We start from the raw sequence: 23,726 nt of genomic DNA on the forward strand, positions 1-23,726 counted from the left end.
AGGCTTTGCAGAGTACCTTCACCATAGCTCAGGTGATGACACGCAAGGAAGCAGAGGGAAGGGAACTGGGATCCAGATATGTCTAAATTTTATTTCCTGCTGCTGTCACTGCATTTTGGTCAGCTTTTCAAAGCTTTGTAGTCTGACGGGGGCTATGACTCTACAGTTGTGCTGTGATGAAGGGTATGTAATTGTGCTCTCATTCAGCTAGCTAGTCTTGTGTGTGAGGTGATAAGTGCCCAAGTGTTGCCCTTTCTAAGGACAGACAGATGAATGGCTGTTGTAGACCTGCTGGATATGTACTCAGCCAAGGGGCTGAGTTTTCAGGAGTAGTAGATCTCAGTGAGCCACCACAAAACTGCCTGCAGGAATATGGTGCACCAAAAGGCCTCCAGCAACCTACCAGGCAGCAATATGCACATGCTCAACTACATATGCCCCAGTGGAGATGAAGAAAGGCATCAGGGCACAGCATCTGCACAGAAAAGGGGGCAGCCATGGCCAGACTCTATCTCTTTTCCCTGTGCTGGAAATTGTATTGCTCTGAGCAGAGTTGGGAGATGCTGTATTAAAAGCCCATGACTGATACAGTGAGTTTTAGCTCCAGGTTTCCTTCTTAGCATCAGTTCCTGCTGATCCTCCAGAAGTTTCCCCAGAGCAGGGATTGCACAGGCTCCCACCAACCACCACCAAACCCCACAACTTACAATGTTGCGCATCAGGTATTTTGTCCGACATCGGTCCAGGTTATTTGGATGAGCCATTGTTTTTCTCTCTGCGCTGAGTGAATATTGCCTGCAATAAGAAAAGCAGCACAGACTCTGTATCCTCTGCACCCAGCATGTTGAGCACAGCTCACAGCAGGGACACAAGCTCCAAATCACCTGGTACCAAATCCCTGGTACCAATGTCAGGTGGCTCCATTTCTACAATGCCTTCTCTTCTGCAAGCTTGTTGGTTCAGAAGGTACACTGGGGATTCTCAGCACCTGAGGCTGCCTTTCTACTGTAGCACTGTAAACTGAAGTGCATAACAGCCCCCACAGGGTAGTCATGGGGATTGAAACAGTGATCTTTTGACTGTGTGATTGAAAAGAGTGAAGGAAATATCCTTCACATTTAGGAAACACATGAGAGCCCAGGAGCACTGAAGCTTTCATCTATGACCCCTCTGATTCTTAGAACAGGACTGGAGTCTCCTCTCCAAGCTTGAAGAGCTATAGAGAAGGTCCTTTTCCCAAGTCATCCTCATTTTCTTCTGCACATCCACCTCAAAAGGAGAAGAGAGAAGGCCGCACACAGCTGAGGCAGAACATTATACAACCTCCTAACCTGAAAACAAGAATCTTCAGGACATCAGGGACATGCTAACCTGCATCCACCTACAAATTCCTCCAGCACTTCTCTGAGCCGCTCTTCTGCATTAGCTTTTGGTCTTCTCAAGAGCTTATCCACGTCATCCAACCCCTGCTCCTGTAGCGAAATCACAATATTCACAAAGCTTGCACCTGGCTGAGGGGTCAGAGTAAAACCTTGCAAGGCTGCGTTTGTCACAAATGGCTTATGCCTTTCTGCAGAGCTGGGATTCATGAGCTGCAGATCAGCACTATGCTGCCTGGGACTCTCCAGAGCCTGAGGATAACCTTAACATTTGTTGTTACAACACCTTGTGTCTCAGTCCTCGAGCAGCCACTAAAATACACTGTGGCAAGCTCTACTTTCATATTTTCAAGCCAAAAGGGAAAGGCAAGGTCCTGGGGAGAGACTGCATCCCCTTCACGACAACCTGAGAGTCTGCTTGCCCAGTCATCTGCCCAGGGCTCACACAGCTCAGTACTGGCAGCAGAGGAACTTGTCACAGACATCATATCACATCACTCACTCCTCCAGGAACCACCACTAGGCAGTTGCACAGCATGAGTCCATGTGGCCTACCCAATTGTGTCTGAAGGGCAGGTGGGACTAAGCCCTGTGAGAGACATGGACTTGCATGGGTGGTGAGGACAGCAAACATCTCGCACAGCAACTGCACGTGCAACAAAGCACACCAGGAAGGAGCATGACACAAACACCCTGAAAATGCTACCAGGCGTTCTGCCAGTTTGACAATCCGGTTGGAAATGCAGAGTCTCCAGGTGTGATCCTCCCAATAGCTCCATACATACACGCAGGGTTTTTCATGTGTCATGGGCAAGCAGCTGTATGACCTAAGGACAGCAGGCAGAGGAGGTTATGGCTACTGCTACAGAAAGCATATGCCATATCATAACACATGCACTTGCACATCCAGCAAGGGAGCAGAGGCTGAACTCTGTCTCCCTCACAGAGAATTAATTGGCTGTTTTGGGCTCTGCACCATGGACATAGGTGCAAGCTGCTGGATCTGCCCTTTGCCATCCCAAACTAGCACACAGGGTTTCTAGTAGAGACAGCAGCACATGCTTAGACAAATGAGGCTGACAGGAGCATGGGAAGTTGCCAAGATTTCTCACTGCTATGGGACTACGTAGTAGCAGGCACAGGACACACAACACAAAGACTAAGACATTGCCAGGCGTATGGGACAAACTAGGAAATATTCCCAGAGCAAACATCAGAAGAGCTTGTGTATGTGTTGTGCCTGCTCCACATAGAACAGCATATGCCAAGAGTACTCCTCTCCTTCCTCACTGGAAACAAGCCCTTAGGACACTGTTTGTGAAGCAGAAAAGGGATGGCTGTTTTTGACAGGTCTCAGTTTCCTTGGGACTCCATCCTTGGCCATCTGCAAACATCAAGCAGACACCACAGGGCTCATAGAGCTAGTGGGAAATCCCAGCCATCTAGGCCATGACAAGCTGCAGGATTGCAAGGAAGAGAAACCTATGATGCATTGCTGAGCAGACCTCTAATAACATCTGGAACAACCAATGTGGGAAGCTGTAACAGCTCCAAGAAAGGTGGAATAGAAAGATATAGAAGACTTACTTGTCATATTCCATGGGCTCTGGTCTCTGACTCTTTGTAACTGATTTGTTCATTGCCGCTAAAGCTGGAGTCAGGATTTCAGCATCCAGCTCACCATCTGAACCAGCATCCAGTAAAGGCTGCCTTTCTTCTTTCACTTCTCCCTTTTCCACTTTTTGCCATCCTTTGGTCACAACCTCTTCGGATTTGCCAAAGTTTCCTTGAAGGTGAACATTAAATTATAAACAGGTAAGTGGGATCACTCAGGTGTTTTTAGAAAAGACGTTTTCTAGCTAGCAATACCAGACTCTTGGAAGGAAGATTGCCACAGAGGCATTTACTTCTTTGGGAACTAGTAGTTGTGTCCAACCATTGGCACATCACATGGACAACCAGGAGGTCCGAGAGGGAGCTGGGCAATTGCAAGGAGGTCCTTGTGTATGCCTTCTTCAGTTCTATCAGCTCCACCAAGTGCCTGTGGACTACCATCTACATCCCTACACTGGGACCAGCTTCAGCTCCTCAAGTAGTATCTCAACATCAAGCATCTTCACCCATCCAGCTTAGCAGGTGAGGGCTTTGACCCGCTCTCAGGCCATTGTTTCCCCATCACTTGTTGTGACATCCCCTCAGTGCCACATGGCCAACCCCAGTATCCCAGCTTTCCCTCCTTTTTTTCCCTTTCTTGCTACCAAATCCTTCTACTTCTTTGTACTCTTACTTACTAGAAGAGTTTCCCCAAACTTTCCCAAAACAGGTGTTTCACACAAATGGTGCAAATCTCCAGTCCCATAGCAGAGATTCGGGGTTTTAGTAAAGCACTGTGCACACTCCCTGGACTCATTCCTCATCTTTCCCAGCTTCCTGAGCTGACTTGACAGGGCAGTATGAAGAACTGACTTGGCTGTCAGAGGGAGATTCACACTCTTCCCATAGTTTCTGCACATGGGGCCCTGGGGAATACACACCTATAGAGACTTCAAAGTTGACAGGTTTCGAGCTGAGAGAGGAGTCCATCATAGTGGCTTCAAAGAAGGCAGCAAAGAGAAGGAATTCATCCTTTCTCCCCAACACATTCTGGGCAAGGAGACAGAAATCAGCCTGAGACCCTCGTGTGCCAAAGCACTGCCTGAGCACCAGGGCATAACTGATGTCTGCCAGCCCTTCCACAGGACCTCAGCAGGATGCTGCTGAGATTACCACTGGTCTGCCAGGATAAGATTTCTTGGAAATCCTGAGGTGTTGATGCAGAGCCATGGATTCTCATGTGAAGCCACTGAGCAGGTTGTAGGCTAAGGGATGGCTACTGCATCAACACAGCTGCCTCCCACCTTGCCTCTTTCCCTTCACAGATGTGCATGCCAAAGACTGGCATGGATCAGCCGTGTCAGCACAGAACTCACCTCAGGGAGTGGATGAAGCTCTTCCACCTCCACAGTGACCTCCCTGGGCTGCTCAGCCTCCTGAGAGCTCCCAGCCTCCCCCTGTCCCTGCATCTGGCTCGGTTCTTTAGTTTTCTCCTTGGATTTTTTACTTTTCTTCTTCAGCTTCATTTTTCTCAGGGCACCTCTCATTCTGTACCCAAGCTTCCTCTCTGCTGCACTGGGGCTGCTGAAGATCTCCACTGTGATGGCCATGAGGATGCGCCCACGGTAGAAGATGCCCTCACCCAAGCCTTCATTGAGGTCTTTGTGGACATCTCGCAGAGTTGAATTCTGGGAGGAGCCATACAGGTTCACCCAGGCTGGGCCAAATGTGGGGTTAAAGCCTGCAGAGACAGGGACAGGGTTTCATTATGCTCCAGGGTGCCGCTGCAGAAAGACCTCCCCAAAAAGGACTGCCCAGGACACCAGAGTGTCAGCATGCTCCCAGCCCCAGGAGACCAGCATGCCAAGCAGAAAGTGCATGGCACAGGGCTGCCCAAGGCAGCCATGCCAAGCCTCACCATTCCTGTCAGGGTCTGAGATCTCCTGCAGGTCAATGTAGTGTGTAGCAATGGCCACAGCACCGACATTGGCATCATCCAGCACCTGGACTTTTATCTTCCTGGACAGAGGTGGGAACATCTCAATAAAACTAATCTGCTCGTTCCACTCGGGCTCAGTGGTGCTGGTCTCTACTGACGTTTCCCCCTGGGAAGGAGAAGGTGTGAAAGTGTCACTGTCCCAACTGGTGCCCAGAGAAAGGGATGCCTCAAAGCTTGTCTCGGAATGGCATGCACTCTTGTACCACCTGGCAGACAGTGCCAGGCAGGCTCTGGGTGTGGCGATGTCCCTGCTCCTATCCCCGTTCCTGCAATTCCTCTCTGTTTCATTAGCGGGGGGCTGTCCCAAGGCCCTGGCATGACCTACACAATCAAGGGAATGCAAACGAGCAGCAGACTCATAGGTATCTAAGGGTTGCCTGGAGCACTCCAGGCCCACAAGACTGCCAATCAGGGATTGATTCTCATATTAATGGATAATATGGGATCAAAAACCCTGACCTTGTGTGCAAAAACTGGGTCATTATCTCAGTAAAGTCTCTCAAGGGTCTCAGGCTGAGCCCAGCCTGACACAGAAAAAGGACTTCTGCTCCAGGATTTATCCCTATATTTAAGGATATGAATATCTGCCTGCAAAACCAGTAGCTCAGCCAGTAGCTGTGCTCAGGGCTGAGGATGTCCTATAAGCAGCTCTCTGTAGAGACAAAAGCAGAGAACAGCCTTCTCATTCAGACATTGCACAGCCATGGCCACACAGCCCAGACCACTGCTAAAGGCAGCAACACCTGAGCTCTCCCAGGCTATTTTCAGTGGGATTGCCTCATGGGGGCTCCGGGTACCATGAGCCCACCACATGCTGCCACACAGCCAAGAGAGAATCAGCCTGTCCCAACACAGCTTCCCCTCAGACTCACCTGCTGCCCACAGAATGAGACCTGCACATATGGGTCGATAAAGACTTTTCTCTCCCCTATGATCTTGGAGATACCACCCATGATGCCTGCTCTCATGCTGGGCAGCCCCTCAGCACGATAGAGTTTGATGCAGACCTTGGCCCAGGGTCTCTCTGCAGGAACTCTCTTAGGCAGCAGCAGATTCCTGAAAGACAAATTCATGTTCTGCCTCTCTCCTGAAGTCCACGGAACACAATGATGGGAAATTCACTGACTGGCAGGAATATTGGATCCTGCCTCACCACAGGTCTTTTTCACTGGGTCTTTGCCCATCAGAAGAGGGGAAAATGGGGAAAAAAAGGTTGTGTGAAGAGAGACATGGCAGTGTTCCCCAGGGACATGCAAGATCCCACTGCACCTACCTTTCAATGTCCTCATCCTGGTTCCTGGAATAGGTAGGAAGGAAGCCCACAATATCCCCGCGTGCAGAGACAGAGATGTTGCACTTCACAAAGCCTTTCACGCCTGCCTGGGTGTCCATGGGGTCACTGATAACTGCCCACTTCTGGAAAAACCTGTGATCTGAGAGGGAAGAGGAGGAGTTCCCTAGGGAGCAGCTAGGTTACCATTTCACATCCAACTCTGTCCGCACAAAGACTGCTCTGGCCCTGATCCTGCCTCTGAAGGTGCAGGAGGTGTCACCTGCCTTCAGACAGCTGGGTGGAGAAGCAAGCTCAGATCTTCATGCAAACTAAGTGCTTTAAAACCAGGGCCTTGACCAGACCCATCAGAGCATGAAGGAAACACCAGTTTCACATAGAGCCAGGATCAGACACAGGTATGTGGTACAGTTCTCATACCTGGCTGGCTGTACACTGTCTCAACATCCATCTTGAACGTTCCTATGCAAGTTCCCAGAAATGGTATCTTCTTTGAGTGAAAAACCTGCAGACAGCACAAATTTCTCTGAGCACCATGAGGTGTGGACAGCCAGGTGACACATCCAGATATCTCCAAGGAACACAGGGCTGCCAAGAGGTGTTCCAAGCACAGCTGAGGCAGTGGTTGCAAGCTCTTCATGCAGATTGACTCATCTGTGTTAGCCATAGGACTAACCCCTTCCTACCCAACCACTCCCACAAAGCCCACCAGCCCATAGCCCACAGTCAAACCTAGACCAAGGCAGTCATGCGCAAACAATTCAGCTTCTGCAATCCCAGGTGAGCCACAGCCCAACAATGGAGATAGGACAGATCTGTTTTCCCACAGGAAGTCCTTGTGTCCGTATCCTGCTGGGTTAGGGCAGAGCCACAACCCCATCAGGACAGCATCTCTCCCAAAACCCAAGTCTTGCTCAGTTCTTGCTGAACTCTCAGCAGCAGAAGAGACACGCAGCTTTTCACAAGGAAAGTACGGAGACCACTTGGCAAAGGGTGTGCTGGCTGGGTTTAGCGATCTTCAGAATATCCCTGTGTCTTGGGAAAGTCTTTGTGCTTTGTGCCAAGGGATTTTCAACCTCTCTGCCTGCCTGGGCTTTTCTACAGCACAAATAATCACATCAGTCACTTACCTTCAGGACCTGCAGGATGAGACTCCAAGGTAAGGGGGCAGTAGGGAATTAATGCCAAACAGCAGGGCAACAAGGCAAAAGGCAAGAAAGTGCCCCAGAGGCCCCACTGCAGTCACAGGGTGATGAAAAACCCTTACCTGGATGAGATGGGAAGGCAACACTGCCCAGCACTGGCTCAGAGCAGGGCTAGGTCTCTGCCCCAGTGCAGCCACAGGAAGGCCCTGTGGCTCTCTGTGGGTAGGTGATTCCAGCTGGAACACCTCCATGGTATTGGTAGCCTTGCTTTGCCCATTGCACCCAGTGTCTACACACAGAAGCACCAGGCTGTACCACTAACCAGTGAAAGATGAAGAGGAAGACATACATACCGAGATCTCTATGAGTCTGTGCAATAAAATGTCCCTTGGCTCATAGAAGTCAAACAAAAAATACTGGAAGAGAAGAGCAAGACAGCTTAGCCCCAGGCTTCCAGACTTCCCTTGCAAGGATGGTCCCAGGCACTCGGGACATTGGTGGGGCAAGGACAGAGCCTCTGTCCATGTCACATACTTCGTTGTAGAAGGGGCAGTTTGTTGACTTCTGTGTCGCCGTGTGCCTCTTTTCTTCTCCCACCTTGACTACAACAAAGGGGTTGATGTTCACCCCCACCAACTTCTGTGCTTCAATTACATTAATCCCAACCTGAGAAAATACGGGAGAAAACCAGCACTCTCCTTGTTTACACCTCCATCCTGAGATTGTTTCAAGAATACCAATATGCACATGTACAGGGCAGTCTCAATTCAGAGCTGGATGCCTAGGGCAGGCAAAAGCATGCCTGCTGAAATCTGCTACAGCCAGGAGAGACCAAAGTAGTATTTGAGATGCTTGTTTCTTTCAGACAAGCAAGGAAATAAAGTGTAAGAGCCCCAGTACTTTTGACAAGAGCTGACCTTCCCAGCCACTTGTACCCTCAGTTTCTCATCCCAAGTGGCTAAAAACCCACTGCTCCCACATGGGAGGGTCCACAGAGCATCTTGGAGAATTTGCTTTTTGTATCTTCTGTTAATACTCCTCTTTGAATGCTACTGAGATGGACACCATTGGAGAGACTGGAATGTGGCCGCTTACTATTTACTTACATTTACTGCAACTGCTTACGAGTCTAAGATATAAAAGAAATGGTCTCACACTTGCTCTTAGTACAAGCAATTAGACCATGGTTAAGGTACAGAATGATTGCTTCAAGAGAATGATGGCAGTAAATTCAATCCTCTTGTCTGGGTTGAAACTTCCTGCTTGGTTGATAGGACAAAAGGTGAGTCCACGTTTACTTAGAACCAGAGGAAGATTTATATCCATAGCCATGCTGGGAGACTTGCCCTGAAATCAATTTAGCCTGATGTGAGATAATCAGCCAGAGCCACTGCTTCCTAACAGCTTTCTGGCATGTCCAAGCAAGCCCCCACATAGCCCTCTGGCCCTGGTCATGTCCCACAGCTCTCCCTAAGGAAGACAGACAAGACCCTGGCAGAAAGCTGGCAGGCACCAGCCCTGCCTGGGTACTCTCTGAAGCTCTGCTCAGGCAGTGGTTTGCAATGGCACATGTAGCTGATTCCCTTCTCCTGTTTATCCATAGCTAACTACATGGGCTTACTGATACTGTGGCCGGCACTCATGGATGCAGTTCATTCTGCATGCCGTTCACGGATGCAGGGAATCTTACATCTTGCCCAGGGAAGTCACACAAAGCATGATGGTCTTCATGCTAGAGGCCTCGGCAAAGTAAGTGGCAATTGGAGAAGCCCAGGCCTTCAGCAAGGCAGTAAGAGACTGGCTGCGGGGTCAGAGGCAGCAATAGAGACATGCACCCAGTGCTGCAGTACCTGGAAACTCTGCGACGTTGGGATGGCAAAGAGGTCCCGTGCAGAGCAGAGTCTGGAGCGGCTGCACAGAAAAAAAAGCCCAGGTGAGCAGGTGTCCTTGTCAACATGAACCCTGAGTAAGTCCCCACCAAGGGAAGCAACAGAAAACCTCACAAATAATGGCTCATTGCCTTGGGAATAAGCCAATCCCCAACACACCCTATCTAGGGCCTTTAGAGATGGAAATTTTCTGACATTTTGCCAAAGCAGACTGTCATGAGCTGCAGGAATTCCTCAGGATATGGCACTTTATACACCAAGACCCAAGCAAGGACAAGAAAGAAGACCATGCCATGGATACCTCTTTACAGGGCTGAAGATTATGCCCGAGGCCTCAATCTCAGATGTATCATAGAAATCTTCTTCCTCTTCCTCTTCTTCATCAGTCTCCAGACCTTTTGCCAGCTTCCTGCCTAGTGAAGCAGCCTTCTTGTCCAGTTCCTTCGCTCTCAGCCACTCGGCAGTCCTGCAAGCCCCGCAGCATGCCATGAACCATACATCAGCCCTCACAAGTGGGCTGTGGACTGCCCTCCACCCAGGAGGGTGAGCCGACATTCAAGGGCTACTTACTCCAGCTGCTCAAATCCAGGATTGTGGATGATTAACTCTGAACTGTAAAAAACAAAAGATGTTTTTCTCTAAAGACCAGTGTGCCACAGCTGTTTTCTGATTCATTTAAGGAACAGTGCCCCAGACACTCTCCTGTTTATTTTTTGGCAGGGACACCAGCAATTTTTTCCTAAGCTTATCCACTGTCCACCCCATGTGTCTGCTGTTTTCTCTCTAGTTCCACAAGTGACACTCTACAGGCCTTGCTACTGCCTGTCATCCTGTTTGCCCAGAAACCTACAACTCCCCTGGCTTTGGGCATTACCAGCATGCATGGTGCATGGAATTGCTGGAGGCCAAAACCATGCTCTCTGCAACTTTGCAACCACAAGCCAGGAGGGCTGCAGAAATGCTCTCAAGTCTCTCCTAGGGAGTCCCAGGACTCCCAGCACCTACAGTGGATTATTGCAGTCAAAGGCTCGTTGTGATAACAAGGAATGAATCTCTTTATCCAAGAGTCCTGTTCCCTTATTGCTGCTGTAGAGTTGAGACACATCAGCCTGGCCAGAAATGGAGACTACATGAGGCTGGATTGCATCTCAAAGGCTGCCACTGACAAAGGCAGCTTTACAGATTGCCTGGAAATTTGCTCTTTCTAGGATTTCCATACCTGTCTTTCATAAGATAGACAAAATCCTCTTCAACCCAGCTCCCTGCTGAGCTATTTGGAGGCTGGTAGCGCAAATCCAACTCAATGTAGATCTACAAAGCAGAAAGTGAAAGGGCCTGAGAGCTTGGTAGCCACAAAACAAAGGCAAAAATGTCACAAAAAAGAGAAAGGGGGACATGGAAGAAAAAAAGAAGTGAGAAGCGTCCCCACAAGAAGCATATTTATACCAGACTCCCATTGTCTGCCTCCACCAATAGGCTAGACATAACAAAACTCCCTCCTCCACAGCTTCTCAAACTCCATGTTTCATTGAATAAAAGCTGGCTCAACTTTACAAATCTACCATAAAGAGGCCCAGAGAATAGCCTCGAAGCATTTTTGACAAGGGAATTGGGGAGAGCCCGGCACAATGACATGCAGGGATTTGGAGCAGTCTCTCTGGAGGAGGCACAAGACAGCTGGCAGAGGATCCTAGCAAGCTAGGAATCCCTAGCTTGGATTAAAATGCTGGAGAAGCCACCAGCACATCGAGAGCCTGCATCACAAGAGAAAAGGAAGGACAGCCAGAGACGTACAGAGCACGCTGGGTATTGGCACAGCCAACACAGGTGTGAACACCCTTGGTCTGCAGGTGGCCAGCCTGATCTCAAACCAACACATACACAAATGATTTCCCAGCAGAGGCCAAAAACACTAGCATGGAGGAGATCACTCCTTAGTAGGCTGAAGGAGATGTACTCTGGGTTCAGAGCTCAATCCCTGGAAAATGCATATTTCCGGGAAAAGAAATGCAGCCCAAGAATTCAGGAAAGGCAGCAGAAAAGGCTAGAGGGTGAAGAAGCCTGAGACGAAGCTGGATGAAAAGCTAAGGGCCTAAAAACACTCCTTCAAATCACCAGGAGAAGAAGAGGTGCAAGTAACTCTATTCCCAGAGGAGAACTGGATTTGGACTAACAGGAAGTCTAATGGCTTTATTCCCACTTTTCTAAAGGAGCAGCCTCTCTCTTGGGGTCATGTCTCTTCCAAGCTGAGCTGAGAGGGTCTCAGGCTGCTCTTGAATGAGCAGTCTTGTCTGCCCTATTTCTATCCCCTGCAGCTGTTGTGCAGCCAGGGTTGCACAATCCAAAACTAACCCAGCAAAACTGAATGTGGTTGGGTTTTGGTTGGAGCAGCTCATCAGCACATGTGTGTTGGGAAGGATGAAAGTTTGACAAGAAAGTCTCACAGATATGTATGCTTAGCAGAAAGATTTTTAAATGTAGAGTCTGATGAAGGAATAGAGATGGAAGCAAGTTTTGACATAGAAGAAAATAATTGCTGAGCCAGTATTACTGGATAACCAAGGACGCAAAGGGTATGTTGGAAGGGGGTTTTATGACTTAGAGCAAAGGATCAACCCACCTCAAACAAGAAGATGTTTTTACCAAGCAAGAAAATAGCACAGGCAAACAAGCCTGCTAATGTGGCAAGTAGAAAATAGGTCTCAGAATTTTCCACTGCAAGAAAACTGAATAACAACTTCTAGCTTAAACTATAATGTACTAATTTTTAGTGACTGGAGAATTGTAACATGAATATGGTAATTACAGTAGTTATGATAGACTATAGATAATAGTTAAGGTATAGATTAGTTCTACTGTATTAAGATGCTAAGCAAAGAAAAGTATATAATGCAATGTAACCAAAACCAAAGGGTCTCCAGGGCTGCCTGCAGCTGGAGCTGACAGCTGTAGGCACAGCTCTGTCACCCACAACCCTGGACTGCTGTAACCTCTTGGATGGAATAAACTGCATTTTGGAGAGCCCCCTGGAGTCCCACATCTCTCATTTAGGCTCTTACACATGTGTTGCTGTGAGTACAAGGGAAGAGGCACCCGGGTCAAAGGGCTGGGCCACATTGTACCGCTGACCTTACACAATGGAGTCCCTTCAAACCATCACCAGCACCAAGAGGTGAGTCTAATCCCTGTCTCTTTGCTAGCATGAACATTTATCCAGTGAGCTGAATGGGCTAAAAATCATCCTGGAAATGGTCAATTTCTATCTGGACCAGCTCCAGGAGTCCAGTAACACCAGCAACTTGTGCCTGTGCCACTCAGGCTGGTGGTCTGGAGGCCACAGAGCTTGCATACCATGTGCCACCATGTGGTTTAGTCATACTGCCTGTGTGAAGAGCAAGCAGAAAGGCAGCACCTTGCAGGACCGCTGCCTCCACCTCTGCTCTTCCTGCCTGCCAGCTGCCCTGGCACAGGTGTGGCAGTCTGGAACCCACTGAGCTGTGCCTGCACACCCAGCTGGCAGGAAACAGCTCATTTTAGGGTGGTGTTCATCTTCTACAAGTGCAAAGGACTGACTGAGCCCCAGTGCCAGGGCTGGAGGAGAGCAGGACCCGCAGAGCAGAGGGGCAGTCAGGTGTCAGTGACACTCATGCTGTCACAGACACTCATTAAGCCATCCAGTTAGCGCTAATGTTTAACCCAAAAGCTTGCTGGGGGTTCCAAGGCACACTACCACCTTCCACCTCACTCCATCACTGCAGCAGCCCATACACATGCACTTCATGGTGCATGAAGCAGAGAAGATGCGACTTCCTACATCCATTTCCCAGAGTTGAGAAGGTTTTATGAAGCCTCCCTCTGTTCATTCAGGCCCTTGACAGTTCTCCAGGAGCCCCAGCCAAACCCATGCATTTGTAGATGCTCCAAGAAACCTTTTGGTGGATGTGAAGTGTCTGTGCAGAGATGGCATAAATGCCACAGTGCTTCCAGCTCAAACAGCATTTTGGATTCCCCCTCAGTTCCCAATCCACCTGGAGAGTACCACGTGAAGTGTCCCAAAAAGCCTTACTTTGCTGATAGCCAGGCTGTCCATGGAGAACTTACATCAGTGACTCTATTGCTCTTGTCCACAAGGGACTCACGCAGGATTAGTCTTCCAGATGTCATCAGGTGCTGAAGGTTGAGGACAAGGGTACCGAGCAGCCTGGTGAAAGGAATGAGGGATTTGTCTTTACAAACAAACTGTGGGTTTGCTGGTAGATAAAACTAGTACTGAGGGATAAAAGAAACAATGGGAAGGATTCCACTGATTGATGAATGGAATGAGAGATTTGTCTTTACAAACAGTAAACAAACTGCTGATAAGTAAAGTTAGATACAGAGAGATAAAAGAAGAACCATACATTCCATAGAAATTCCATAGATTGACACAAGGGAAAAAAAAAAGGGGCAGGGGTATACAAATTACAAGGGAGTCATAGGTATTAGGCATTTCAGGAAGTCTGTTCCTCTCAAGTACGCCAGCCAATGGGGAAAAAGAGAAGGGAAATGTGGAGGGGAAATCAGGATAAAAAGGAGGCTGTGTCCTCTAACAATTTGAGAGACCCCACGAAGAACACCCATAACCTCTCCTTTTATTCAAATAAAGCTACAGGACTCCTCTGTCTCCTTTTTGGACATAAACCTCTGGTGTTTGTGGATTAATCTTCCTAACACTGGAATAAAAAGAGAGACTGCAACAACACTGTACATAGCATCAGTGCCTACATCCTGGGGAGTACTGGGACCTCCACTCTCCCACTCACAGCCCCTCTGAGCTGCCCTGAAGTGTTTTTCATAGGGAGTCTGGCAGCTGAATACCTGAGACTGACCCTGCAGCAGGTCCTGCCTTTTCCCTAGTCATGCCCAGGCAGCTACTTGCAACTGAGCTGCCACTGATGGTTAAAGGTTTGTGCAGATCCAGACTCATGGAGTGTGAAGGAGATCTCCCCATCAGCAGAGTTGGGCTTCACAGGAGCCAGTCTGTGTCTGGGCATCCAGCAGAGCTGGGGAGACTCTTCTCAGAAAAAACTGGGAAACAGAAGCTTTACACAAGAAAATACAAAACTAGGACATAAAGCTATGGCCACAAGAATGTCAGCAAGTCAGGCCAAAATTTACCTACTCCAAAGTGGCTTCTGCCTGGAGAAGGGTTATCTGCCTCCCTGCAAGTGGCAGCAAGGCATGCAGGACAGCATTTGCCAAACCTAACCCTGGTTTGTGTGTCACTGTCTGTGCCTGTGTGTACATGGACTTCCATCTCCTCATGGCATCTCTGCTGGCAGCCAAGCTAAGCCCTGCATGAAGTAGAGCTTCCCTATGCCAGCTGGCAGCCACCACTGGAAGAGCCTACCCAGGACTCAGACAAGAGGAACTGCTCCCCACACATCTCAATTTCAGCTGTGAGCTGTCGATCTCTTGTATTCCTTCTCACCTCCCTTTTCTCTAAGACACAGAGTCTGTCCAACTTCCTACCCCCCAAGAAGGAGTCTGTCTGCTCATCCTCCTCCTTTCCAGCTTTGCCAGCTTGATGCTGCTGCCACAGAAATGATGCACACACAGAAGTTCAGAGACCATAAACAGATACAGCAATGTAACAAGTTTTTCCCTTCTGTCTTTCCACACTCTCTTTCTATTTAATTTTGACCATCCCAATGCACAAACCAACTGCTTTTGAATTGTACTGTTTGTCACCTACTATTATGCTACTCCCCAGCAGTGGAGCTATGTGGATATAGTGTCAATCCACTCATTTTCCCACTGGACTCCTTTGCTTCAGGCTGTCAGGTCCTACTGTTTTGTTACTGTTTGTGGTATCTCTTTGTCCTGCAGCAGTTTCTATTGACATTTCAGTCAGAGACAATTCCTCTGATCCAGCTCCCATAAGAAAAGCATCCAGGAAACCGTGACACAACATTCTGCCACACTTTATGCTCTGTCGTCATCTGTGTTTCGCATGTGTTGTGCTTATCTATTTTCTCCATGCCCTCTCTGGCATCTTTGAAAAGATTTGCATTACTAGCTGTATGCAAATTTATTAGGTTTGTGTTATTAGCTGGTACATTTTCCTTCAGTTCTTAAAATCTGCTTATCAGAGCTGGCACCTTTCCCTGCATCTTCATGTTTCACATGTCCTGAAGAACATGCCTCTGTTGCCTTTCTTGCTCCACTACTCAATCTGTCATCTCCATTCTTGGGTTTCCCTGCAGTGTTTTACAACTGTTGGAATAGCCCCTGAGTTGACAAAGTTGTGCCTGTGCCACCTAGAAGCATTTTAAATTCTGGCTGATCTTTTAAATTGAAATTGCTGTCTTATTAAAGGTTAAACCATAACACAATGCATTCAGGGCTTTTCTACACTGACAGATATGTTGAATTTGGGTGCAGCATGGTCACAGTCACAAGGATATTCAGGATGACAGTAGGTCCTGAGTCTGCAGCAAGACTTGCCTGTAGCTGTTTTTTAGGGCCTTGTTTAACCTTTGTCTCAGCTGAGGGTCTGATCTGGATCCTTATGTAGTCCCTGTTACTGCTGGCACAGCTAAATCATTTCCCTTATTTAACTTAATATAAACAGTATTGCTGCCCCACCAGAACAACCAGCTCCATCCTTCCTCTATAAGTGGCATTCTGCTCATCTTCTTTCCATCAAATTTTCAATAAATATTTTCTACTGCCAGAAGACAATGTAAAGACCAGTATGTCTTCTCCCCCACCTCTACTGGTCACCCCAACAATCAAAGGACCCACCTGTTACTGAAAACCTTGCTGCAGTTGTAAACCTTAATGGACAGCATTTCGCCCATGACAAGCTTCCCATAGTGCGGCCAGTGAAAGAGCTGCAAACAAATGGAGCAGGAACGGATGACAACTCATTCTCAGCCACACTTTCCCATGTCTCATGGCTGGTTGGCTCCCCTATGAGGTGACCAAGTCCATGGATATGATGAAAAGCAGCTGTGATGGGAAGTTACTTTCCTGCTGGCCAGGCATAGAGCCCCTCCAGCAGCACAGAGCCACAAGCCAGCTGCTACAGAAGACAGAGCAGCACCACCGTGGAAAAAAAAGGATGCTTGTGCCTGCTGGGGTCCCTGAGCTGGCAGGTTGTGGAGTGAGACAGAACAGGGGAATGTACAGAGGTGTTTGGGGAGAAGTGATCACCCAGGCAGGGAGTCATCTGGCTTAGAGAAAAGCTGCACTCTGGACCTTCAACTCACCACACATCCAAAACAGTGGCTGTGCCTCCTGCTCCCCGCCACCTTCACTGCCTTTCCCCAGGCAGCACACTGGCACTGGGACTTGAGCAAGGGATAGGTGGGAACCACCCACTGGCACAGCACAGGTGGGCTGTCACAGGCTTCAGTGGGGATGGCACTGAAGAAATGGACATGCTTCCCAGGCCACCCCATCCCTGCCCCTGCATACTCACACATATGCACACATACATGCATTCAAACACACAAGTCCCACTCCTGTCCCACAAAGCATCAACTGCAGTGACAGTCCGGCTTTCTGAGGGCAGGGGGAGCTTTGCCTTCAGCTTTGATATGCCCAGGCTTCTAGGTAGTGTCACTCAGCTGAATTTCAGTTCCTGGAGGCTTGTACATGTAGGTCACATGCACAATGTGAGGAATCCATCTGCCCCTCTGAGCAGAGAGGAAGAAGGAGACAGCAGAGAAATTCCCAGTTTAGTGGAAGGTGGCCCTGTCCATGGTGTGGGGGTTGGAACGAGATGATCTTCAAGGTCCCTTCCAACACAAACCAATCTATGATTTTATGACCAAGACACTGACTTGTCCCATCCCAGTCCCATATGTTCCACATGATTCCAGTTTCCTCACCTCCTTGAAGATGGCCTCTGGGCCACAGCAGACCTTTCTTGTCTTCTGGGTGAAGCCTTGAGAAGTAGAGAGGAGGCGTAAGGTGCTGGCAGGAGAAGGAAGTCCCCAGCCCTAAATCCCCAAACCCCCACCCTCCCGGCCACCTGAGCCCACCTCGGAAGCTGAGATGGACCTGCCGCTCGCCATGGCCCGGCAGCTGGGAGAGCCGCTGGACACCAACGCTGAGCGCCATGGAGCTGGTTGTGGGCCCTGCTGCCTCTCGCTCAGCAGTGCACCGCCCGAAGTGACTCAACCTCAACTCACCCAGCCGGTCCAGCCAGACACTCCACACCCCAGTGGCCCATGGGCTGGGCAGCCCCTGCAGAGGGACATGGGGAGGCGGGGAAGCCCTGGCTGTACTGCCTCCCTCCCTCAACCCACTGGGCTGAGCCCCCCAGAATGCAGCTCTGCTGGCTAAGAGAGCCCTGGACCACAGGGACCCCCGGGGAGCACTGCAGGAAACAGCAGGGGACGTGAAGCCATCACATGGCCATGCTTAAGCTGGTCCTTGGAAGGACATGGGCTGCTGAATTCAGAACTGAGAGACACTGTCTGTGAATACAGTGCCTGGCTCTGCTATCAGCCCCAGCCCTGCACCATCCCCAGCACAAAATCACAGGTCCTGCAGCTAAAACCCTCCAAAACAAACAGAGTGACGGTGGGAAAGGGCAGCTCAGATTGTAAGGGTTGGGCTCCTCTGACATGAGGAAACAGCACATGCTCAGCAGCCTCCTGAGCAGGGACCTGAGGTGCTACTCAGTGGAGGTAAGAAGCCAGAGCACTTTGGGACAGCACACCAGCTGCCAGATCTCTGCAGGGCAAAGACAAGCATCAAAATCCACAGGCAGTGGGATGGGAGCTTCAGCTGCTCCACAGGATGCTGGCAACCTCACAAGGAGGGGTAGGAGGGAGACCTGGGGCACATGGTGCCAGAAGCTGGCTGTGCTCCCTACTGCAGCCCCCAGGCCTAATCCAGCTCATCCTATCTACTCGAGAGCTGATAGAGATGCCAGAGTTCTTTCAAAGCACAAATTCAGACCAGATTAAAGCAGTCGAACAATTATGAGCTGAGCAGATTTTGGAGGGCATTTCTTCCTCCTGAGGGTCTGCTTCTCCCTCTCAGCACCCAGCACCAAACACTTGTTACTGGAAAGATGTGTGCTAATGTCTTTACAAAGAATTTGATGAGTGAAGGTATGAGTGTTAGCTTGAAATGGGTCTTAATGTCTCTACTAACTTTGGTTTGTTGCAGAGCCCAGACAATTTGGGTTCTGAAACAGACAAGTGGGTCTACACAAGCCTGAACTTCTGAACTTTGCTGTAAAATGACAGGTTCAAGGGGGAATATGTGGTAGGCGATTCGGAAGGGCTGTACCTTTCAGGTACCTCAGCCATTGGGCAAAGGAAGAGGGCAATATGTAGCCGGGAGTTTAGGATAAAAGGAGTCTGGGGCCTGCAAATCCTTGAGAGAGAAAAGTGGACTTTCTCCCTTTATTGAAATAAAGTTTTGGGACTCTTCTGTCTCCTCTGTGGACACTGGCTTTTCATAGAGTGATTTTCCATACACATCCATCCACACATGAGTGCTTTGCAGCAGGCCAGAGCAGCTTATTCAGCTCCACAAACACCAATGAGTGAATCATACCTGTGTAATGCCAGTTTCTTCGAAGCAGGCTCTGCAAATATTCCCTTATTGTCCTTTTGCACAAGCACCTCCTGGACCACCTGAAAAGCAGTGCTGGGGGTGGTGGAAGCATGCTATATGTTGTACATGTTGGTGAAGCATGTACATGTGGGTGAAGCATGCTCCATGGTGTAGGAGGATGCAGCTTTACCACTGTCCTAGCTACAGGAGTATTCTATGCCCCTCTACTTCATTTCTTTTTTTTTTAACTATCAAGGACTCTCAAAATATCCCATGACTCACACAGTGTTACCTCATGAATTGTGAAACTCTCCGCCCTGAGGGAGGTACTGAGCATCCCCACCTGAACCTGAAAGGAATGAGAGAGATGTGTCTTTACAAACTGTGGGCCTGTTTGTAGATAAGGCCAGATATTGATAGGTGAAAAAAACAATGTGAAGAAACATAAATTCCAGAGGAATTCCACCAATTGACACTGTTGCTCACCCAGGCTTTGCTAAATTCTTGGACTTAGAGAAACAGAACAGAGATAGAAAGAAAAGACGGGTGGGGGCTTGGGGTTGTGTGGTGTGCACATTGGAAGGGGGTCTGTATTAGGCCATTAGGGAAGTCTGTACTTCTCAAGTACCTCAGCCAATTGGGAAAGAGAGAGGGAAAATTGGCTGGGAAATCAGGATAAAAAGGAGGATGCATCCTCCATCATTTTGAGAGACCTTATGGAAAATGCCCCATTATCTCCCCCTTCATTCATTAATAAAGCTACAGGACTCCTCTGTTTCCTTTTCAGACATAAACCTCTGGCGTTGTGGATTAATTTTCCTAACAAACATGAGTGTATAAAATCTTTAGGCCTGGGAACTTCTGGCACCACCACTTGATAGATTTAGAGGAGGACCAGAACTTCGACAGGACTGATACCATCGTCCTGACCAACAGGGTGCCAGGTTGTATTCAGTCGTTGTGGGTTAAAACCACTTTTCTCTGTATTATTGTATTTATCGTAATCTCTTTAATAAATTTTAACTCTGACCTGTAATCTCTCTTAAGGTTGTTGAGTGGGGTTCATTTGACATACTGGTTTACTTTCAAACCAGCACGACCATGCAACAACAAAACATGGCAGACTTGACAGCATTTGGCAAAACTTTTGTGAACCCAAGTGAGCTCATCAGTTTAAAACAGACTGAAAGCTCAATGTGCTGACCCCACATCCAGTCATCGGTAGAGTGGAGTGAGGAGTGCAACTTAGGAAGTTTAATGAGACAACCACACCATCAAATTATGCTGCTGCTGAATGGATCCAGTACTTGCTCAAAGGTGGTCAGAAGACAGCACATCCTTATTGTAATATATGTTATGAAATAATTCGTGCTTATAGAGAGGATGTATTTTATAAGATTGTGAAATCCAAACGAGTCTCTTACCACAAGCAGCCCAAAGATAGACGGTCTACTTGAATTCCAAGATTCCTGAAGGTGGCAGGAGAACAATACTCAGTTAACTTATGAATAGACGTGGCCAGCACAATGATCACCGCTATCCCGAGTAATCAGAAGATGCCCAAGGACAATCATCGCCCTGTTGATACCATCAATCAAGATAGCAGGAGTCGCCAGAAAGGTACATCTGAATACGCGACTTCTCTGGACGCGATTAACACCGGCTATCAACCAGGAAACAGCGATTGTCCAGCTCTGCACAGTGAAAGAAACTGTCTTGAATATGCAGAGTTACAAAAGAAACTGGGACTCCTCTGTCTTGGGCATAAAAAATTGTATAAAACAGCCCTGCAAAAAGCAGCACTTGTGAACGGGGGTAGATCTGATGCGATAGAGGTCAGATCTAGGTTCACCCAGTGCCAATCCCGGGCTTGACGTTGTCTCTTTGGCTGTGGTGGTTTTGAGGACCGTATTTTGGTCACAGAAAAAGAAAAATAAAATCTTTTCACATTTTTGATAATTTGGCTTTCGATTGATCATTTATAACACTATGGAGTTTCTGTGGCTTTCTCAAGCACCTGGAGCAGCTCATGACTACACCCACCTGAAGACAGTGCCTCATTTTTAGCAAAACTGTCCCCTGCATATTTTAGACCTCAAGGAGGGCCATTAACCCAACCAGTTATACAGGAAAAAAGGGCATTATCTCCCACTGCCTGCTGGGTAGTGTGGCATAGCCTGGCATGAAATGTCACCAATATTTATTGCCATATGTCCAGGAAGCAAAAGGAACCCTCCCCACTGAGCTCCCACATGCAACAGCTCTTGATTTTTTCAAAGCCCTGAGGCTGAAATACCTTTGGGGATCACAAGTATAGAGGTGCTTGTTTAATCTTGGCAAGGGTAAAAAGACTTCTGGGGTGTTCCCTGTGCTCACCAGGAAGATAAATCAAGCCAGTGATTGGGGGACACAAAGAGCATGCACAACACATTGTCCTGAGGAAAATAACCTGACCTCTCCTCTAACTTGACAGCTGTGCGGTGCCATCAATCTGCATTCCAGCTACACCCAGGGCAGCATGTGGTAGGAAACAGACCTACCATCCTTCCACCAAAGCGCACAGCGGCTGTCTGCACTTCCTCTAAAACCTGGAGCCCCAAGGAGAGTAAAAGACAGAAAACAGGCAAAATTCTGCCATCCTAGGTCAGTAGCTTCTAAATTTAGCTTCCCATGGCTTTTCACATGGGCCCACACCTATGCAGCTCTTCCTCCTAAGTTACAACTACAGGACTTGTGTCCATTTTCTTGCTCACATTTCAGCCACTTACCTGTGGGTAAGGAGCATCTCCTTCAAATTCTGGTCTGTTCCCACAGTGGAAAGAACTTCCCCAGATCCCACTCAGACCTGCCTCTACCACTTCTTGGCCTCTTCCTCCCCAAAACAGGAAAGGTCTCTTCTACCATAAATGAGTCCTATACCTGGAGATACCTCAGCTTGCTGCAGAACAGTGACTTCACTCCTTACAGGGCAGACACAGAGGACTCACTCCCTTTTGCATGGGAACTGGCAGAGGTTTTACAAGCAGCAGTAAAATGGGCTTCAAAATACACACAGACAAAAAAAACAGCCTTAGGTTTCTTGTATGTATAACAGAGAAAGAGAGCTCTGTCTACAGGCTGTAAGCAGCTGAAAATGCAAGTGAAGGATGTTCTCAACCAAAGGAGAAGTTTCTCAGAGATGACTTGGCAGTTTTCCTCCCTCTCTTCCACACCTGTAACACATTTCAGTTTAGACAGCCACTCGAGAGGTCGCTTGGTTTCCTTCAAGACTGAGCCTTGAAGTGCAAAACTGAGTGCAAGAAGTGCAAAAAAATGGGGTGATGCAGGTTAGGTGTCAAGAAAGACAGTCCAACTTTCTCTAGAGGAAGCTAGCTGCTGTTTATGTAACGTGAGAGGACATAACATAGTCAAAATAGGTTCGAATAAAAAACTAGAATAGATTCATCTTGACTCAGCAGTGGTTCTAACCCCACAGCCCTTCAAGCACAAGCTACGTAATGGTAGATGGAGTGCAGCTTCCTCCATCATGCATTAGCAGCTAGAGCGCAGTAACGCTGAGTGCAGTGAACAGGAACGGGCAAACAGGGGTGTGACACGTTTCTGAGGGCGTGGCACATCAGTTTGTGAGGCAGTTTGCACAGGGAGGGCAAGCAGGCAGGGTTGCAGGCTTTTCCTGCTAGTAAGGGTACTGTGTATTGTTTGCAGTGTTTCTGTCGGTTGGTAGGTTTTAGAATTCTGTTAGTAATGGCTTTTACACGATCGAAAACTGTAAGAGTGGTTGTAAGAGTGTATGTAACCAGATGGAACCCTCCAAAAAGGATGCACCTGTCCAGACCCATTCCTGTGCGGAGTGTTTGAGCTTATCAGTGGTTTCAGGGGGCGTTGCGGAAGAAATCTGCCTGCAGTGTGAATAGGTGAATGATCTCCTTTCACTGAGTTTAGAGAGGAGGTTGAAAGACTAAGGAGTATCAGGGAAAGTGAAAGGGAAATAGACTGGGGGAGTTCTGCCCTTCCATCCTTGAGAGAGGCCTACCAAGAGTCAGAGGACACCCATGCCTCCCACTGTCAGACAACAGAAGGACACCTGGTAGATGAAGGAGAGTGGAAATGGGTCCCTGCTTGGGGAGGTAATAATAAAAATTCCTCCTGACCCCCATCCCCTAGCCAGGTGCCACTTCAGAATAGGTATGAGCCCCTGGATCTGGAGAGTTAGACAGATGATTTAGAAGAAACTTATCTGCCCAGTGAGCCTCCCAATTGTGATTCATCTGTAAGACGGATCACCACGTCTAATATGAAAAAGAAAAGAAGGGTAATTGTAGTGGGTGACTCCTTTCTGAGGGGAACAGAGGGCCCCATATGTTGACTGGACCCACACCACAGAGAGGTCTGCTGCCTCCCTGGGGCCTGGGTACAGGATATCACTGAGAAACTGCCTGGGCTGATTCAGCCCTCTGATTATTACCCACTGCTGAGACTCCAGGCTGGCAGTGATGAGATTGAAAAGAAGCACGACAGGACAATTAAAAGAGACTTTTGGGCACTGGGACAAGTGGTTGATAGAACAGGGGTGCAGGAAGTCTTTTCCTCAGTCCTTTTGGTGGGTGAGAAAAATGGTGAAAGGAATAGGATAGCTCACATTATCAGTAAGTGGCTCAAGGGTTGGTGTCATTTGCAGAATTTAGGATTCTTTGATCATGGGGCAACTTTTACAACGCCTGGCCTGCTGGAACCAGACAGGCTCCATCTCTCCGTGTTAAGGGCAGAACGTTTTTAGCTCATGAACTGGCAGAACTTGTTGAGAGGTCTTTAAACTAGGTCTGAAGGGGGAAGGAGATGCCTCTGCGCTGTCTGAAAGCAGACCCAAGG

General features: G+C 48.4%; 1 protein-coding gene across 1 annotated transcript in view; it reads right to left on the reverse strand.

The window, feature by feature from the left end:
- LOC129127654 (fer-1-like protein 4) overlaps nt 1-13,472 on the reverse strand; it is a 36,133-nt gene extending 22,661 nt beyond the window's left edge. Inside the window, exons 1-15 of the mRNA XM_077187350.1 lie at nt 13,398-13,472; nt 10,516-10,607; nt 9,867-9,908; nt 9,598-9,762; nt 9,258-9,318; nt 7,942-8,073; nt 7,761-7,823; nt 6,683-6,767; nt 6,245-6,404; nt 5,844-6,027; nt 4,891-5,077; nt 4,349-4,713; nt 3,914-4,022; nt 2,967-3,165; nt 708-795 (exon numbers count right to left, since the gene is read on the reverse strand). Coding sequence (XP_077043465.1) covers nt 708-795; nt 2,967-3,165; nt 3,914-4,022; nt 4,349-4,713; nt 4,891-5,077; nt 5,844-6,027; nt 6,245-6,404; nt 6,683-6,767; nt 7,761-7,823; nt 7,942-8,073; nt 9,258-9,318; nt 9,598-9,762; nt 9,867-9,908; nt 10,516-10,607; nt 13,398-13,460 — 1,995 coding nt within the window. The 5' untranslated portion in view covers nt 13,461-13,472. The remainder of the gene's footprint in view (nt 1-707; nt 796-2,966; nt 3,166-3,913; nt 4,023-4,348; nt 4,714-4,890; nt 5,078-5,843; nt 6,028-6,244; nt 6,405-6,682; nt 6,768-7,760; nt 7,824-7,941; nt 8,074-9,257; nt 9,319-9,597; nt 9,763-9,866; nt 9,909-10,515; nt 10,608-13,397) is intronic.
- Nucleotides 13,473-23,726: the final 10,254 nt, after the last annotated feature.

Source organism: Agelaius phoeniceus, chromosome 17 (assembly GCF_051311805.1).
Source record: "Agelaius phoeniceus isolate bAgePho1 chromosome 17, bAgePho1.hap1, whole genome shotgun sequence".
Lineage (NCBI taxonomy): Eukaryota > Metazoa > Chordata > Aves > Passeriformes > Icteridae > Agelaius > Agelaius phoeniceus.